Raw genomic sequence first — 11,636 nt, 5'->3', positions numbered from 1 at the left:
GGGTGCTTTATAGTTATTTTGCAGAGGCTATATAAATGCAAGTTCTTGTTGTTGAATAGAAGAGCAGGAGAGGTTCTCCTGGATAAACGGAGCCTAAGTTCCAAAGAAGAGTCATATTCACTCAAAGCGTTAACTCTGTTTCTCTCTCCAAAGCTCCTGCCAGACCCGCTGTGCTATTTTTTTCTTTCAGATTTGCAGCCCCCTGATGTCACTGGACGAGTAATTCAGGGGCCCAGACTAATGCTCTAGGATCATGGGTTCAAATCCCCCCACAGCCGCCACTGGAATTTAAATTCAATCAATAAATCTGGAGTTGAAAGCTAGTGTATGCAGCTAGTCCACTAATGCCCTTTCAGGAAGGAAATCTGCCGTACATGTGACTCCAGACCCACAGCAATGTGGTTTGACTCTTAACTGCCTCGCAAGTCACTCAGTTCAAAGGCAATTAGGGATGGGCAACAAATGCTGGCTTTGCCGTGTGTTAATTGCAAATTAATTGAGTGTTGGTCAGCAAACACAGGGGGGGTTGTAGGGGAATGGGATTCCGTGCCAGTTAAAACATGGGCTGTAGTGATTTGGGTTTACGGAGGGCAGAATGTGGGAGACCAGATGAATGAGTTAGTTGCAAATTTACAAGTGACTAATTGTATTCAGAAGGTGGATCTAAATGGGGTCTTCACCTTTGCTTCTATATTATAATATATATTATGTAGGAACATAAGAAAAAGTGAGGTCCCAATTTATATCTCATTATCTGAATAGAGTTAACACTGAATTACTGTACAATGAACACCCGGCTATCTTCCACTCCTTTCTGCTCAGTCCATAGCACCCTCGCCTTTGAATCAGAGGGTTGTGGGTTCATGTCCCACTCCCGGAAACCAAGAACTGTGATTGTACTCGAAAGAAGTTGCAATCTGTGACTGTTGGTAACTCGAAAGAGTTTTCGCCCCATTCTCATTGCCAACCCACCTCCTCTACACACCCACCCCACCTCCTCCACACACCCACCCCACCTCCTCTACACACCCACCCCACCTCCTCTACACACCCACCCCAGCCCAGCCCATTCCCGCTGCCCAATCAGCTCCTGGAGGGTGTGGGCTGCCATCAGGCTCTGCCCCCTTTCTGTGCCTGGGATAAAGGGAGACTCTCAGCTCCCGGATCCTCACCCCCTTGAAACTCCTTCACCTGCAGCTTCCCCTGTCACAGGACAAAAGTTTCAACCATGGCCACCAAGGGTCTGAGGAGCAGCAGCAGCTTCGCCCAGAGCAGGAGGTCCAGCCCGGGGATGTCCTCCATGAGCCTGTCCCACTTGTCCATGAGACCGTCCATGTCCAGCTCCCGGTCAGTCCTGGTCAGCTCCGGCGCCAGGGGTCTGGGCAGTTACTCCGGGACAGGCAGAAGTTTCCTGCTGGGTTCGGCTGCTCTGGGTCTGGGTCTGGGCGGCGGCGGCGGCGGAAGCGGCGGGAGCAACATCTTGATGGGAGGCAGGGGTCTGGTCGGCAATGAGAAAGATGCGATGCAGAACCTGAACCAGCGCCTGGCCGGATACCTGGAGAATGTCCGCTCCCTGGAGAAATCCAACAAGGAGCTGGAGAGGGAGATCCTCAGCTTCGGGGGCCGCTCCATTGAGGGATTTGACTGGTCAGTTTATGATCAGACAGTCAGACCCATCCAGCAACAGGTAGGACATTTACCCCCCCCCCCTACCCCCCAGCCCCCAGCCCCCACCCCATACCCCCACCCCCCCCTACCCCCCAGCCCCCAGCCCCCACCCCATACCCCCCACCCCATACCCCCCACCCCCACCCCATACCCCCACCCCCCCCTACCCCCCAGCCCCCAGCCCCCACCCCATACCCCCACCCCCCCCTACCCCCCAGCCCCCAGCCCCCACCCCATACCCCCCACCCCCCCCTACCCCCCAGCCCCCAGCCCCCACCCAGACCCCCCCACCCCATACCCCCACCCCATACCCCCACCCCCCCCCTACCCCCCAGCCCCCACCCAGACCCGACCCCGACCCCCCACCCCGACCCCCACCCCGACCCCCCACCCAGCCCCTGTCTGTAACCCCCTGTCAGCTTCGGGTCTCCGGCTGGGGGTCGGGTCTGGACAAGGCGCTCGGACCCTGTCCGGGCGGCGTCTATTTGTAGAAAAGGTGTCAGGTTCCCGCCTCTTAGACTGAAATCCGGCCGCTTCCTCGCACAGTCAGTGTCAGGGACAAGCCGCACCCCGCTGGGGGGGGGGGGGGTATTGGGGGGCGGGTGGAGCGTTTGGGGAGGGGTATTGGGTGGGTGGAGCGTTTGGGGAGGGATATTGGGTGGGTGGAGCGTTTGGGGAGGGGTATTGGGTGGGTGGAGCGTTTGGGGAGGGGTATTGGGTGGGTGGAGCGTGTGGGGAGGGGTATTGGGTGGGTGGAGCGTTTGGGGAGGGGTATTGGGTGGGTGGAGCGTTTGGGGAGGGGTATTGGGGGGGTGGGTGGAGCGTGTGGGGAGGGGTATTGGGGGGGTGGGTGGAGCGTTTGGGGAGGGGTATTGGGTGGGTGGAGCGTTTGGGGAGGGATATTGGGTGGGTGGAGCGTTTGGGGAGGGGTATTGGGTGGGTGGAGCGTTTGGGGAGGGGTATTGGGTGGGTGGAGCGTTTGGGGAGGGGTATTGGGGGGGTGGGTGGAGCGTTTGGGGAGGGGTATTGGGTGGGTGGAGCGTTTGGGGAGGGGTATTGGGGGGGTGGGTGGAGCGTTTGGGGAGGGGTATTGGGTGGGTGGAGCGTTTGGGGAGGGGTATTGGGGGGGTGGGTGGAGCCATTAATGTCCCTGCAGAATGTCTGAGTTGTGGATTGGGGAGGGGAGTGTGGGTTCTGCTCCTGCACCTGTAAAAACACCCAGTTTCCTGTGGTGTGTCTCAAGGCAATAACCTGCCAATAGGCTGTGTGTGTGTCTGTGTGTGTGTGTGTGTGTCTGAGTGTGTGTGTGTCTCTGTGTGAGTGTGTGTGTCTCTGTGTGTGAGTGTCTTTCTCTCTCTCTCTCTCTGCTGCACAAAATGACAGATAAGGTAACGGAATGCATCTGACACCTTTATACCTGCACTTGAGCTGGGGGAGACGTGGGCACACCCATCGCAGAGAATTGGAACTGGCACGATGCAGGAGACAGGAGGGGAGGGGCAGCCTGCAGTTGCCCTCATTTGATTTCTGGGGCAATCTAAATCTAACTTTGCTGTGAGCATGAAAGCCCCTCCCTACTCCCCATGCTGAAGATAAACTCCCCGTGTACAGGGGGTAACAGGGGATAAACACAGGTACAGGGGATAAACACCGACTCCCCATGCTGAAGATAAACTCCCCGTGTACAGGGGGTAACAGGGGATAAACACAGGTACAGGGGATAAACACCTACTCCCCAGCCTGGAGATAAACGCCCCGTGTACCGGGAGACCCCGGTCTAAATTTGGAAAGAGAGGAATTATAAAGCTGCAGTATCAGGACACTACCGGTGCAAAACTTACTCTCACAAGCGCTTTCGCCTAGTCTGCATCTTGCTGCAACTTATTGTCTTTATAGGATCTTCGGAGATTCAGCATTCAATTCCAAACTGTCATTTTACAATAATTGTTTGACAGTCAGTCCCCAGGGCTCAGGTTAGGCCACCGTGTGTCACTTAGACATAAAGCGGCAGAGGAGAAAGACCCACCCTGATCACTGTCCCCGCACTCCTGTTGGAAAGTGCCTGTGTGAGTGGGCATCCAGAGGGGATGGTGCCCCTCATTTAAGACCCTCCTCTTTCGTCATTCCTCCTCTAATCGCCAATTTCAGTTGACTGTGCTCCTGTAAAGCACCTTGGGATGTTTTATGCTGTAAAGGGCGCTATACAAATGCACGTTTTTGCTGGACTCCAAGCCACCCTCCTATTAATCATTTGCCTCTTTTTTGTTTTCCCCAGATCCTGGATGCCATCATGCAGAACTCCCGCATCGCTCTGGAGATTGACAATGCCAAGCTAGCTGCTGAAGACTTCAAAAACAAGTACGGTTTGTGGGTGGGTGGATGTGTTTGGTGTAGTGGTAACATCACTGGGCTAGTAACCCAGGGGCTCAGGCCAGTGCCAGAGTTCAAGTCCCACTATGGAAGCTGGTGGAGTTTAAATTCAATTAATAACATCTGGAATTCAAAGCTGCTCTTAGTAATGGTGACCATCAAATCATTACCGATTGCCATAAAAACCTGTCTGCCATCCTTACCTGGTCTGATCTACATGTGACTCCAGACCCACAGCAAGGTGGTTAACTCTGAAATGGCTGAGCAAGCTACTTATTTCAAGGGCAATTAGGGATGGGCAACAAGTGCTGGCCTGGCCAGTGATGCCCACATCTCATGAAAAAATAGATTTGAAAAAAAAATCTGATTTGGTTCCCTTCTCCCCCTGTAGCCACACCTCCACTTGTATGTCCTGGGATTTTGCTATCACCCTGACACGGCATGATATGGTTCATTGTCTTTCTTTTCTCTCTAACTGTGTCTTATGTTGAAGTTTTTTTGTTTCCTCTGTTGTAGGTGGGAGTCAGAACTGATACTGAGACAGTCAGTGGAGAGTGATATTAATGGACTTCACCAACTGAAGGACACCTATCTGCAGTTACAGACTGATCTGGCTCATGACATTGCTGGGCTGGAGGATGAGATTGCCTACCTGAAGAGGAACCATGATGAGGTGGGTTCCTGGGGTTGGCGAGGTGGGGGTCGGGGGGAGTAATGGTGTCTCAGGATCCCCCTTATTACACACACACACACACACACTCACTCTCAAAATGTGGGCCGCTAGTATCTTCCTTCTGTGTGACACCCCCTCGGTGAAGATATTCATCACACCCTATCCTAGAGAACGGGGGCATCTCCCCACCCTCTCTGATCATCATGGTTCACTTTACCCTAACCCGCCTATTAGGAGATTGACCCTCTCCGATTGGCTGTGTGATTTTATTTTCTGTTGAAGTGAGTGAAGTTGTGTGTGTGAAAGAAGCATTGCCAGTTACCAGCCAGGTGGCTGGGTTAAACATTGCCCGGTAATGTGTAGTCGCTCCTTCAGACCGAGAGGCACAGACTCTCCCTCCCCCACCCTCCACACAGCTTTCTCTCTTTCCCCCACAGGTTTTTCTCTCCTTTATTCATTTTATCTGTCCCTCTACCTAATTCCTCAACCCCTCTCTCTCTTCCCCTGCATGTCCTCTCCTCACTTTCAGTTTGCCTTTGCGCTTCTCATCATCTTCGCTTCCTGTCAAACTCTCTGCCTCTTATTCTCGTGTTCCCTTACCCCTCTTTTACTTTGTCATTTTTTAAATTCATTCATGGGATGGGGGCGTCGCTGGCTAGGCCAGCATTTATTGCTCAACCCTAACTGCCCTTGAGAACTGAGCGACTTGTTAGACCATTTCAGAGGCAGTTAAGAGCCAACCACATTGCTGTGGGCCTGGAGTCACATGTAGACCAGACCAGGTAAGGACGGCAGATTTCCTTCCCTAAAGGACATTAGTGAACCAGTTGGGTTTTTACAACAATCGACAATGGTTTCATGGTCATCATTAGACTCATTGTCTTCCTCTTCCTCTCTCTGGCTGTATCTTTTGCTCTTTATCTTTCCCTCTCCATGTATGTGTCTGTGTTGTCACTGTCTCTGTCTTACCCTTTTATTTTTTCCTTGCTCTTTTCTCTATCCATTCCCTATCTCCTTCTCAGCTGCCCTTGTTCTACCCTCTGTGCCCACCTTTCAAGCCCTAATTCCCCTGCAGGACCAGTGCCACATTGGCATCAGCAATTCTTTCACCCCCTCAACTACTGGTTGCCCATCTTCCAGCTGAAATGCAAACAGCCCCCATATCATCCAATGGAATCACCTTTGACTGTTTTGATATCTAAAAAGCTAAAGCAATCTAAGAAAATGAGGGACAAAAAATCCCGATGACTGTTTTTTTAAAAAGAAAAGGTGTTCCTATCACTTTACTCCCAAGTGTGTTTTTTTGCAGCAGTATCCTTGAGATTAATCTTTAATTCTGGGAGACTCGAACAATCCTGGAGGGTTGGCAACCCCAAGCCCAACACAAGACGTGCAATATTGATCCCGATATTCATCTCTGGTCAGAATTGCCACTTTCTGTCAGTCTCAATAATTAATTGCCAAGATTTTGCCCTACATTCCCTTGCTACATTCAGCACTTACACCGTTATTGGATTCGAAAAGGTGCAGAAAGCTCACACTTAGTGTGTGGCCCGACACGGTTGTACTATTGTAATGGTTTCTGTGCTTTCAGGAACTGAAGCTCTTGCGACAGCAGAAGACTCAAGACATCCAGGTTGAGGTGGACGCTGGTCCTTCTGTTGACCTGGCTGCAGCCCTGCAGTCTATGCGAGAAAATTATACCAAGATCGCTGACAAGAACCAAAAGGATTTGGACGATTGGTACAAGCAACAGGTAGGATTGGGATTCACCACCAACAGCAGTGCACAACCTCTATAGGAGGTGAGTGAGTGACTGCCTGGTTAATCTGGGTTTTTATTAATAAAGACAGTGGAGGGTAACAGATTGAGGAGTGATCCCTGGAGGGTCACCACTGGGAACATGTCTCCAAGTTGAACCACATGCATCAACTACGTGAAGGATTGGAGCCAATTCCTAATCTAGTGGTTCAAATCCCCCCTTCATAACGCAAGATTTACCCCCATTGAAGGCTATTTGAGTGTCCAGGTGGACGATGTCTATCGGGTTTCTCCCATCCTTAGTGACTTCCTCAAAATCTTTTGTATTCAAATTCATCCAGCCCAGCCTATTTTTCCGGAAGGAATGTGGTGTGTGTCCATTTGCCTTTCCCTCTCCAGGATTCCCCCTGCCGCAGTCAAATCCAAACAATGCCCCACGTTGGCTGCAAGGCCCTTTGGAAAGTCCTGAAGTTGTGTAAAGCGCTTTATAATCAGCTGACTTTCTTCTGTTAGCCCACCTCACCCTCAGGGAGTCAGCCTAGCTTATGAACAAACCCACGTCTATCCTGGTAATTATTTGACATCAGTGCATAATTTTGTATTGCACACATGGTAATTTTCCCTTTGAACTCTGAACACCAGCATCAGGTTCAAATGGACGCTAGGAGCCTCCTGCACTGTATGGGGCACCATTAAGGATGGTGACTGAGCTCTGTAAGCTGGACGACCAATTAGACGCTGTCCAGCTTAATAAGAGTGGCAGACTGCAGTGATGGGTAAGTAAGAGAGGGTGCACTTCAAAATGGAGATGTCCCCCCCACACTTTCTACAACTGAAAGTAGAAAATAGTAGAGGGTGGCCTGTGCCTGCTCCTGCTCCCAGGTAGACAGAGAGGGCCTCTCAGCCCCCCTGGCCCCCTGGCCCCCTGGCCAACCATGGGGAGGCAGCTAAACTTCCCCGGCCACCTCTGCAAACCTGCAGTCTGACCCCAAATTCACCGCCACCTCTTTTAAGCGATCCTTAGCAATCCTGATTGGCAGATAGCCCAACCGTCACCAACTCCTCCCATTCCTCCTCTGTGAAAAATGGCCATGGGCCAGGGGACCAGCGTGCAGGGCGGAGTTACCCCAGCCGCCTCCAATCTCAGTGTGGTAGGAGCGAACAATCGCGCTCAGTGTCTCAGAGGAAGACCATTGAAGGATCGAGTCTCCAAAGCTACATTGAAATGCTGTCTGACCTGTGTTTCCACATCTTTCTGTCATACTTTGAATTTTACCTCTCAGTTAAAAACCTTCTCCAGTCAATGCCAATGGTGATCTTTGTATTTTGGTTCAGCCTACTTGGCAACAGTCACTGTTTGACCAGCTCCTTATCAGGTGTGGCTCAGATTATCTCAGGAACATCATTCTTCATCTGTGTAAACCTCTCTCTCTCTGGATTATCAGGTGCAGATTCAAGTCACACAGACCACACAGAGTACCCAGGCTCTCGATACGAGCAAAGGTGAACTGACTCAACTGCGGCAGCAAATACAAAACCTTGATGGGGAATATAATGCCTTACTTGGCACTGTAAGTGAGCTTTGGCAATTCGCGGTCTGCTGGTGGGAGCACGGGGTTTGTCTGAATGTTAATCCAATCGCTATTTAAACCAGCCCTGAGCTGCCCATTCAAACAGCCCTTCACACTGACCAGACTGCCTTGGTGTTTTCAGATATCTGCCCTGCAGAATGCTTTGAACAACACAGATGCTAGATATGACATGGAGCTTCAGAACCTACTCGCCAGGAGCTCACAGCTGGAAGGGGAACTGGGAAATCTCCTGGCCAGCATAAAACAACAGGGCCAGGAATACGAGTACCTTCTGAACATCAAGATGAAGCTGGAGGCTGAGATTATGAAGTACAGGACTCTTCTGGAAGGAGGTAGCCAAAAGTAAGTTTTCGAGAAATCCCGTGGTGCAGATTGATTGTGTGCCTGACAGTCCCTGGAAAATGTAACTGGTCACGCTGGTAGTTTTTCAGGCAAATGGTCCCAAGTGGCAGTCTCAGGACTCTGTGCAGTGAGTTAGATCAGGAAGGCATCCCAAGTAATGTGGAAGTACAGGGCATTAAGTTTGACTGTGGGTTGACAGATAAGGGAGGGCAATTCAACCACCAGTCACTGGAAGGTGAGAATGTAAGATATAACTGGTCCCACTGGTAGTTTTTCAGGTGAATGTCCCCAAGGGAAGGTGATGGTGTAATGGTATTGTCACTGGGCTAGTAATCCAGAGACCCAGGGTAATGTTCTGAGGTCCTGGGTTTGAACCCTGCCATGGCAGATGGTGAAATTTGAATCCAATAAAATTAGAATTAAAAGTTTAATGATGACCATGAAACCATTGTTGTTAAAAACCCATCTGGTTCACTAATGCCCTTTAGGGAAGGAAATCTGCTGTCACTACATGACTCTTAACTGCCCTCTAAAATGGCCCTAACAAGCCACTCAGTAGCTACAAAGCCAAAAAGCAGGAATGAAACCAGATGGAACACAAAGGCAATCTTGACACTGTAAAGTCATCCTCCTTACTAACTTTGGCAATGCCAAAATTGGGAGAGCTGTCTCTCAAACTAATCAAGCAACAGCCTGACATAGTCATCCTCACAGAATCATACCTTGGAGATAATGTCCTGGACACCACCATCACCATCTCTGGGTCCATCCTATACAGCACTGGCATCTACCCGGCTATGTGGAAAATTGCCCAGGTATGCCCTGTACACATATCCAACCTGACCAATTACTGACCCATCAGTCTACTCTCGATCATCAGTAATGGAAGGGATCATCAACAGGGCTATCATGCGGCACCTGTTTAGCAATAACCTGTTCACTGACACTCAATTTGGGTTCCACCAGGGTCACTCAGCTCCTAACCTCATAACCTCATTACAGCCTTGATTCAAACATGGACAAAAGAGCTGAACTCCAGAGGTGAGGTGAGAGTGACTGCCCTTGACATCAAGGCAGCATTTGACCGAGTGTGGCATCAAGGAGCCCGAGCAAAACTGGAGTCAATGGGAATCAGGGGGAAAACTCTCCGCTGGTTGGAGTCATACCCTAGCACAAAGGAAGACGGTTGTAGTTGTGGGAGGTCAATATCTCAGCTCCAGGACATCCCTGCAGGAGTTCCTCAGGGAAGTGTCCTCGGCCCAACCATCTTCAGCTGCTTCATCAATGACCTTCCTTCCTTCAGAAGTGGGGATGTTCACTGAGGATTGCACAATGTTCAGCACCATTTGCAACTCCTCAGATACTGAAATGGTCCATGTCCAAATGCAGCAAGACCTGGCTAATATCCAGGCTTGGGCTGACAAGTGGAAAGTAACATTCACGCCAGACAATGACCATCTCCAACAAGAGAGAATCCAACCATCACTCCTTGATGTTCAATGGCATTACCATCACTGAATCCCCCACTATCAACATCCTGGGGGTTACCATTGACCAGAAACTGAATTGGACTAACATATAAATACTATAAATAAAGTCCGGAGTGTGATGGAATACTTCCCACTTGCCTGGATGAGTGCAGCTCCCACAACACAAGAAGCTCAACACCATCCAGGACAAAGCAGCCCACTTGCCACCCCATCCACAAACATTCACTCCCTCCAGCACCGACGCACAGTAGCAGCAGTGTGTGTACCATCTACAAGATGCACTGCAGTAACTCACCAAGGCTCCTTCGACAGCACCTTCCAAACCCACAACCACTACCATCTAGAAGGACAAGGGCAGCAGATAGATGGGAACACCACCACCTGGAAGTCCCCCTCCAACTCATTCACCATCCTGACTTGGAAATATATCACCGTTCCTTCACTGTCGCTGGGTCAAAATCCTGGAACTCCCTCCCTAACAGCACTGTGGGTGTACCTACACCACATGAACTGCAGCGGTTCAAGAAGGCAGCTCACCACCACCTTCTCAAGGGGCACTTAGGGATGGGCAATAAATGCTGGTCCAGCCAGTGACGCCCACATCCCTTGAATGAATTTTTTAAAAAGGCAAGTGAGGAACTGAGTGGGTCGAGTAGGGGTTTGGCTTTCCCCATTGGGTAAACAGCTGGATAGAGCCAGTCACAAGGTCCCTCCCACTGAAGCTGATCAATGGCTTTCCCCATGGGTAAACAGCTGGATAGCGCCAGTCTTAAAGTCCCTCACACTGAATCTGATCGATGTCAGACCATTGCAGGAAAGCTGGGCTCAGAGGTGAAACTAGAGGGTAAAAAAATATTCTGGAAATAAAGGAGGTGACTTTCCAATGGAAACTGCGACATCTATCGGGCAGCTCTCTTGTTATTGGAGCAGTGAGAGATCGAATGCTGCAGCCCCAAACCTTTATTGACATCCTGCAGACAAAGTTCCACGAGAGATCCCCAGTTCCCCGTGAGGTTCCCTCAGAGGACCATTCGCAGGAAGAATCCACAAGATGACTTTTCCTGCTGACAGGGTAGAGTGCTGGCCTATCTCTCCATACTGCTGCCCTCTCACCTTTCCCCCTCCAATCCCAGCTCTTTTAAACCTGCTACAGCCTTCATTTTGCAGCACACTAAGTTTAACATCTTTGTTTTCTCTTCCCATCACCCCCCGCATCCTCAAACCAGCCTGATTAGTGTTGGATCATCTTCCTCCGGTGGTAAGTAGCTTCATGTGATTTGTCAGAATGAAAGTTTGTGCATCATGGCTCTTTATCCTTCTGCTGTAATTCATCATCATCACCAAAGTCACTGCTGCACCACACTGCAGGGCAGTGCTCTCAACTTCTGTCGGCTTCTCCATCTGTGTCTCTCCCACTCTCTCTCTCTCTCTCTCTCTGTGTCTGTCTCTCTCTCTCGCTCTCTCTGTGTGTTTCTGTCTCTCTGTCTTGCTCACAGCGAAACTCCTCACATCTCTGACTTTTCCAGGAACACTACGATCTGTTGTTCCTCTCTTCCTCCTTTCAGCTAAATGCAAACTATTGAACCTAAGCTTCCTATCACTGACCTCTTCTTTAGTTAGTCCATGGTCTCATCTACTCTCTTGACCTTGGTGTTACTCTTCTGTGGCCTTTGCCCTGTGTTTCACACTAAAAGCAAACTGGTAACTGTTATTGACAGCTCTGAAGAAGAGTCATACGGA

At 50.4% G+C, this 11,636-nt stretch overlaps 1 protein-coding gene across 1 annotated transcript; it reads left to right on the top strand.

The window, feature by feature from the left end:
- The first annotated feature begins 1,228 nt into the window (after positions 1–1,228).
- LOC144668985 (keratin, type I cytoskeletal 19-like) lies at positions 1,229–11,226 on the top strand. The gene is made up of 7 exons (XM_078531522.1): positions 1,229–1,687; positions 3,944–4,026; positions 4,555–4,711; positions 6,306–6,467; positions 7,918–8,043; positions 8,186–8,406; positions 11,123–11,226. The coding sequence occupies exons 1-7, from the start codon at positions 1,229–1,231 to the stop codon at positions 11,160–11,162; spliced, it is 1,248 nt and encodes a 415-aa protein (XP_078387648.1). The 3' UTR covers positions 11,163–11,226.
- The last annotated feature ends 410 nt before the right edge of the window (positions 11,227–11,636 follow it).

This window comes from Cetorhinus maximus, chromosome 28 (assembly GCF_964194155.1).
Source record: "Cetorhinus maximus chromosome 28, sCetMax3.hap1.1, whole genome shotgun sequence".
In the NCBI taxonomy this organism is placed as follows: domain Eukaryota; kingdom Metazoa; phylum Chordata; class Chondrichthyes; order Lamniformes; family Cetorhinidae; genus Cetorhinus; species Cetorhinus maximus.
The sequence above is the reverse complement of the archived record's forward strand: the minus strand, read 5'-3'. Positions and strand labels throughout refer to the sequence as shown.

Coding starts and splice junctions, on each gene's coding strand:
- LOC144668985 (XM_078531522.1), top strand. CDS start 1,229: ATGGCCACCAAGGGTCTGAGGAGCAGCAGCAGCTTCGCCCAGAGCAGG. Junction 6,468..7,917: donor ACGATTGGTACAAGCAACAG/GTAGGATTGGGA, acceptor CTGGATTATCAG/GTGCAGATTCAAGTCACACA. Junction 8,407..11,122: donor CTGGAAGGAGGTAGCCAAAA/GTAAGTTTTCGA, acceptor TCCTCAAACCAG/CCTGATTAGTGTTGGATCAT.